Source organism: Saccostrea cucullata, unplaced genomic scaffold, assembly GCF_032062105.1.
Source record: "Saccostrea cucullata isolate Sc308-1 unplaced genomic scaffold, CSIRO_AGI_Scuc_v1 ctg779, whole genome shotgun sequence".
Lineage (NCBI taxonomy): Eukaryota > Metazoa > Mollusca > Bivalvia > Ostreida > Ostreidae > Saccostrea > Saccostrea cuccullata.
In genome coordinates, this window is record NW_026931120.1 from 52,501 (window position 1) to 60,419 (window position 7,919).

At 32.0% G+C, this 7,919-nt stretch overlaps 1 protein-coding gene across 1 annotated transcript; it reads left to right on the forward strand.

Annotated features, from left to right (window-relative positions):
• The first annotated feature begins 5,101 nt into the window (after positions 1-5,101).
• Positions 5,102-7,713, forward strand: LOC134231484 (uncharacterized). Its single transcript, XM_062713446.1, has 2 exons — positions 5,102-5,363; positions 7,218-7,713. The coding sequence occupies exons 1-2, from the start codon at positions 5,109-5,111 to the stop codon at positions 7,542-7,544; spliced, it is 582 nt and encodes a 193-aa protein (XP_062569430.1). The 5' UTR covers positions 5,102-5,108; the 3' UTR covers positions 7,545-7,713.
• Positions 7,714-7,919: the final 206 nt, after the last annotated feature.

A 7,919-nucleotide genomic window follows, 5' to 3' on the forward strand; every position in this document is an offset into this window, starting at 1 on the left:
AACTAATGAAACATTTAAAAAATAAATAAATAAATATTAAAGGAACCTGTACTCGATCAGTAGAGCACGAAATAAAAAAAATTAAAGACTTTAAGATCAGTTCAGTGTCCTTTTACATTAAGTATATATATCACTATAAAAACTATATTTACATTCCCTCGTAAGCTCGTTCAAAGAGGTGAGTTTTAAGTCCTTTTTTAAAAGCGGAAACAGATTTGGAATTTTTAAGACACAGAGGAAGAGAATTCCATAGTGAGGCGGCGGCGTAGTCAAATCGACGACTGCCGTACGTAACAGTTCTAACTTTAGGAACATCCAAAAGAAAAGAACACTGTGAACGCAAGGACCTGGAAGGAGAGTATATTTTGAGAAGCTCGGACAAGTAATTTGGAGCACGATTGTTCAATGCATTGTATACAAACAGAAGTATTTTATATTGACTTCTGTATTGGACAGGGAGCCAGTGGAGATCTTTCAAGATTGGGGTCACGTGATCAGATTTCCTGGTACGAGTTATCAGCCGCGCAGCAGTATTTTGGACTTTTTGCAGTTTATTCACAAGTTGCTTATTTATGCCATGCATTAACGAGTTTGCATAATCGAGTCGGGAAGTCACAAGTGAATTTATCAAAGTTTTACATGCGTCGTCTGTGATGTACGGACGGATGCGACCGATTTTCCGGATATTATTGAAGCATGTTCTAACTATTGAACTGCAGTTTTTCTCCATACTTAGAGTCTGGTCGAAAAAGGCTCCAAGGTTCTTCACAAAAGGAGAGTCACTAATTGAGCTCTCTCCAAAAACAAGATTGAATGTAGAAACGTCTTTTTTTTCTTTTTACGGCATGATTTGAACAAACATAAATCTACATTACCTGAGGATACATTCCACATGAGTTTCATCTTTCCTGGCCCAGTGGCTCTTGAGAAAAGATTTTTTAAAAATGCCATTAATTTTTCACAAATTCATAATTTTCTCCCCGTGGGGGAGGGTGTGGCCCTTCATTTGAATGAACTTGAATTCCCTTCACCCAAGGATACTTTGTGTCAAGTTTGGTTGAAATTGACCTAGTGGTTCTTCAGAAGAAGATGAAAATGTAATAAGTTTACAACGACTACGACAACACTGTAAAAAAATAACTAAAGTCACGAAGAAAACTAGTAAATTTACTGTCCATACAATCACTACCTTAAAAGTAGTTTTACTAGATATTAGGTATATTTACTAAATAAGATCAGTAAATTTAGAATTGATATAAGTAACTTTCATTAGGTATCTAAATATCTATACGACCTCCGCTCCACAACTCACTATCTTAACCAGTAAAATGAAAGTTTACTAATCACGACTAACGCTTTACGAGGCACACTAGTTAAATTCACTAGGTTTTTCTTTCAGTGAACGACGACAGACGACGGACAAATTTTGATCAGAATAGCTCACTTGAGCTTTTGGCTCAGATGAGCTAAAAAATGAATAGATAAATAAAGAGATATCGAGATGATTGATATTTAAACTGTCTAGGGAATAAACATTTTAGACATCTTGTGAAAAAATATCAATGACAGGGTCGATATTGACCAATAACGAACTTGGATCTTCCCCTCTTTACACCATTCACCGAGGGTTATCAATTCGTTAAATAAAATTTTATGAACTTATAAACTTTTTATACAAATCTAAACAATACTATAACAGAAAATAACAATTAAAAATCTTGTTTTGGAAACTTCTCCTATTTCCCCTTTAGAAAGGTTCTTTAAAATATGTTAAAATACAAGTTAAATGAAGGGTAATTTAACCAACACACTGGAAGATCAAAATATGTTTATAAACTATCAACTTTATATTGAACTACTACCCGTTAAGGGATTAGGGGTATCAATATTAGCTTCTCGGACGTATCGGAGAACGTTATGTGACCAATAACTATTTTCTTTTCAGATTAAACGATGACATTTGACAAAATGTGTTTAAAACTCGTTACTTTCAGTCGATAACTCGAATTAAAACCTCTTTCAGTACATTACATGCAGATAAAGAAAAGGTAAGGTATTGATAAGCTCAATCAAAAATTGAATCTTCGTTATTTCCATATCTTACAAAATTATAAGTTTGCTAACACCATTTACAATAAGAGTAAAAAAAATATTAGGTCTGAGAAATTTTAATGTAATATTATATGTACAGGAAAATATTAAGAAAAAAGATTTCTTTAATCACTTGGTTGTCAATTAAGTTGAATATTTCTTCATATATCAGTTGCTACACTAGGCAATTTGAACCATTTCAAACAAGCACCCAGTTGAACGTGGCGGTGTCCCCCAGATTCTTGCAAGGAGTCAAAATAACGCAGTGGGAATTCAGGTAAGACAGTTCATTCGTTCTTAATTGGTTCCACAACAAACAGTAATATTTGTGTCAATAAAACAATAGCTAATTTTCTCTGAACCATACACGGTGCTCTTGAATGATGTGTTAGTTTTAACTTTTGTTATTAATGAAGTTTATTTATCGTATAGTTGTTCATTTGGACTTCAGAAAAATTACAGAGGAAAATCAATAGTACTTTGATTTGCAAATATCTAATTTGACGGGGAGATCGAAATGTTTTCGTCATTTACAAAAGAAAACGAATAGTTTTTTTCAAATATTAAGTGATGTTGAGATAATTTTTTAGGAACATCTATCGAAAAAGAGACAATTTCAAGAAGACTCTTTCAAATTAAAATTGCCCATGATATATAATCGAAACTTCAATGAGAATTACATAATAAAGAGCTCCTCGCATTGTACTGGGTCTGACAAAGATAATCCAAGGGGGATTATGGGATAGAAAAGAGTTCAGCTTAAAAATAATTTTTTGTGTAAGTTGGGACACTAAGTGATAAACACTTCCATAATGTATACTCTTAATTTTAAAACGTGTGATAGCTGATGACGTTGGTCTTTAATTTAAAAAGATTTACTGGAAAAAGAATACTTCGATCAGTGAAGGAAAAAAGTAACCGTTTTACCCATTTAAGAATGAAAGAAATGAAAAGCATATAAATCAGATAAATTCAAACGACCTCAAAAATGAATGTAGAACTATTATTTACTAAAGAATAAAAAAGGGATAAATCTTCATATTTCTCTTCCACATTTATTATTCAGAGCATTTATAATTTGAAGAAAGGGATACACTATATAGAATTAATGGATACTTATGGGTCTCCGTTGATTTTAGTTGTGCCTGAAGTTGTTTTCTTACTTCCCAACATAAAATCCATTGTGGATATCTTCGTTGTAAAACTTCCGACAAATATTATCTATTGTAATGAATGCAATCAGAATGTAGGAAATAGTTTAACTTGTAAGGCACTTACAATTAGGCTACAAAATAGAAATCATCAAACTTGCAACAAAGCCTTCTTAATCATTTCTTGTTCTTTATGATTTTAACCTTTAAATTATGATGTGTCTTAATATTAATCAATATTTTGAAAATTTAAAAAACACTTGCATATAAGGACAAAGATAAGATATACAAATTATCGGAGAGAAATATTTACTTAACCTTTTGAGTTTTGAGTTGCTTTGGATCTACGCTAAGATTTATTGAGGACTAACTTCATATTTCACATTGATATCAAATAATTTTTTGAACTTTAAATTACCAAGGAACATTTTAATCGTAAGAGAGAGAGAATATGATAAAAATCCTTTAAATATGTATATGCATTCCCGTTTATTTTGAACCCTAAGGCCACCAGCTGGTATTCGGAATGCTTGGCGTTAAGTTTTCATCCCTGTCTGTTCAAGTGCCATTAGCTGGATTAAAACAACAGTAACTGAGAACTCTTCCCCAGGAAAAGGGGGCACTAATTCCGTGTATAACACCACTCTTTCGGAGTTGTGTTTTGCTCTGATTGCACGTTCCCTTCTTTTGTACACAACTTACCCATTTACTAAACAAACCCTGAAATACTTTCATAGCTCTTGAGAACAAAACTCTGGAAAATACTCCAGAAAAACATTTAAGATCTTGATGGGTCTTATACATCAAAGATAATCCACATGAAGTCAACAGTTTGGTCAGCAATGTTACTTCCATCTGTCTCACTGTCAAACATTTCAATTTCACAGTTTTACGCTTTTACTATGCAATACTTGTTTATAAGAAGATTAATGTGAAAAATCATGAAGCATTCTTCTCTTTATTCTGGTATGAAAAAATTGCCGATTTTAATTTATCAAAGATAATCCACCTGATCTTAATAATTTGGACCGTATGTTACTTCCATTTAGTGTCAAACATTTCAATGTTTTGACCCAATTGGTATGTAACACTTGCATGGCTATATAAGGAATAGATTTTGATACACCATTTAACAGAATCCTCTTTAATATGCTAGTATTAATGTGGCCGAATTTAAAATATTTTTTTGCATAAAAATGTATAACATATTTTTATCAGAAAAAAACAGCTATTTCTTTTCTAATTTTGTGATCATATTTTGGTTATCAAAATTGCTTGGGATGGAAAACGTAATATTGAAAAAGGAAAGTAGAAGACGAGAACACTAAAATAGAGTTAAAAATGAGTACAGAAGAAATTTACGTCCCAAAAAATTGCAGTAAAGTAATTAAATATGTCTTGTTGGATGCTCCTCTGAAGTTGTAAAAATCAATATGAAAATATAAGTTGGAAATGAAGAATCCTAATAATTTGTGAATGTCTCGTTAATGATAGAGAATTGGTGGTATCCATTTAAAAAAACTTATTTGCATACTCACGCAATCCGTGATCCCCTTGTGACACTTCGAATCGATTCCGACCAATTATCGTGTCTGCTTCAGTATGCATGTTAAAGTACAAGAAAAGACTGATTGCACTTTAACATACATGTATAACACCTGTTTAATGCTTTCTGTTTTTATATGCAATGGTCATTTGATTAATAAGGGAGAACTTATATTATTATAACTTTAATTTCAACATATTTTCTTAAAACAAAAATTTTTATCATTCACTTTTCAATAAAATGAATCAATCAACGAAACTGTTTCCAAGATTACAAAAACATTCATATTGTAAAACAACTTCTTTCAGTTCAATGTTAAGATGGCTTGGGTTACATTCAACAGTCCTCTTTGGAAAAGAGAAATTGTCCAAGACAAAGTAAAACCCTTTCCTTCGATGAAAAAGAGAAGAAAAATGGAATCAGGATTTATAAACGACGGAATCAACACAAAATTCACTACCAACCGCAGAAAGCCTATCATACCACCCTACAACGCCATGCAGGACCGCTATGCGCAGGCGTACTTCCAGTCTCCATTCGTAAAGGCCATGATGGAGAGGAATTCGCATCTTAAGGTAAGCTACATGTAGTATATTTGTGATATATAATAATATACTAATGATTAATAACTAATCAATACATACTAATAATATATTAGTGAGCTAATATGCAAGAATAAAAATTCAATATACAGAGTGTAATTTTCTGCTTTGGATTTAGTTCTGTGTACTTCTATGGGAAATAATTCTAGTTCAGAGATTTTAGGATTTTGTGATTTTCAATCCTTCTCCCCGGTCGCAAAATGTTCAGTTTTCGAAAGGACTCATGGTTACAATTTTCTAATTGCGTAGTTTTGCATATATAACTCGAGTATGGCAATCAAATATTGTAGACAGGTGCTCAACTTCCTGGAATGTGTATAATTAGTTAGTTTATTTATCAAATAGTTTGTTTATTTCATCAATAGAGGTACACAAAGCTCAGAATCTGAAGTAGAGTACACAGATGACCATTAGGACTTGTGAAAGAAGCAGCTGTGTTTGATAGAATAAGATTAAACACAGTAAAAACATTTATACTTGTCTTGTATCTATTTCCAACACTGTCGTCAAGAAATTTGTTAAATGAGTACTCTATTTTTCATTATTTTTTTTATATAAAAATGCCCGATTTTAAAACTGTTCAATATATTTTCTCTTCAGTTTTCTTCTCTCAGAAAACTAAAAGTAAAGCATGCTCTTGCTTATGATACTGGTAAATTTGGAATATATCAAAAAACGATAAGATTTTTTACTACTAGTACTGGTTTCCCATTTAAGTAAATGGCAGCCCATTCAGGGAGCAAATGCGTTGTCAAGGTAGAACACCTGTGTTATAAAAACCCCCAACCGCTAGTGATTGGACATTCATAATTCATTATGACGTTGAGAGTTTGGGAAGTAGAGAACGAGAGAGCAAGTAAACTGCCTTGCAATCACGACTATCTAATCAAACGATTACAGAGTTTGTACGGGAAAAACTTAGGCGGACAGGTAGAGGATGCGCTAAGGTATTACAAGGTAAATCTTGGTTACATCGTCAATAAGTGATATTCTTTTTAACTTGGAACTTATTTTACTTGCTTTATCGTGGGTAAATGGAACGGAATCTTCTACCAGAATGGAAGTCACTGAAACAGACAAATATTTTTGTTGGAACTTAAAATTAGAATAGATGATTGAATGGATTTGAAAAACAAATCCGATTTTTAAATTTCATGGTTCTCCATGAATTTCCCAAGGCTGTGGAATGTGTTTTATGAATAAATAAGATTGATGATTGATTTTATGAATTTGATTTAAAATTTGCTTTTTAAATAAGTAATCTTTTATTCAAAGAGAATTCATTTTAAATTTGTTTGTTACTTATTGTTTGTTACGCTATTGAATGCTTAATTTTGGGGGTTTAAATTACTTTTTTGCATTGATTAAGTGAATATTTCAAATAGTGTTTTTAAAGTATTTTGTGGAATTAACATTTTTCAGAATATTTTTAAATACTATACTGCTTGATTAATTTTACATAAAAATCAAAGGAAAATTGAATTTTTAAAATTTTAACCGTGAATCCATTTAAATTATGTGACTTCTGTTACTTTAATTCCAGTCGTTTGTCGTCATTTAAATTGTTTAATGAAGCTTTTAACTGTATGATATACTGAGTGCCATTTCTAAATACTGGCTCAGCAGATGAGTTTACAATCGTATAAATGTAAATGATCATGCGTATTTTGTAACCGTACATGGTTCTGTGAATAGTTCATCAAAATTTAAACCCTGAAGCACTTCGCAACTGTCTCTAAAATCTTCATCCGATTATATATATTGATATTTTTTTTATTTTTCATGTTTTTATCTTTAAAAATGCGTCTTTATATGTTTTATTTTTAGGAATTGCAACAAAGCCAGGAAAATGCTAGGAACTTAAACAAGTTGAGCCACAGGTATCGCTGTAAACGTACTCCAACAGTGGAGGAAATTCGGGCTAGAGAGCAGACGTTTGTCAATGACGCCATTATTACGGAAAGAAAACGCACAAAATACAAGGACATCATCCCCGTGTACAACGCGTCACATGATCGCCATTGCCTGGGATACTTCAAAAGACCGGATGTGAAACATCTGATTAGCATAACTTGTACGCCAACTGGTTCGTTCAGTTTTGACAGTAAATTTAAGAATCCCAGACGACCGAAACTTAGGGCTTCTGTTCCTTGAATGAACTGTGACCTGATAGTATATAATACAGATCTTACCTTTCTGTGATAAATATTTTGGTTGTGATGTTAGTGTCAAAAATAATATTTCTGTGTACAGGGAAGACTTTCACCCCAGTTTCCTTTTCGTTTTAAACGAGCAAATAAAAACGAGGCAAATTTAAAGAAAACGCTTTGACTTTTAAGGGACTCCGACCCTCAGCCAGGAAGGACAACTCTTTAATTTATAATTTAATTTAAAAAGTCTTTAAATGAAGCTTGAAAATTAAATATTTTCATGCAACAATTTTCATTATCAATGTGTTTCAATGTTCTTTGCAAAGCTCCATAAATTACTTCTAATTTCATATCATGTTAATAAACATTGATATCTTAA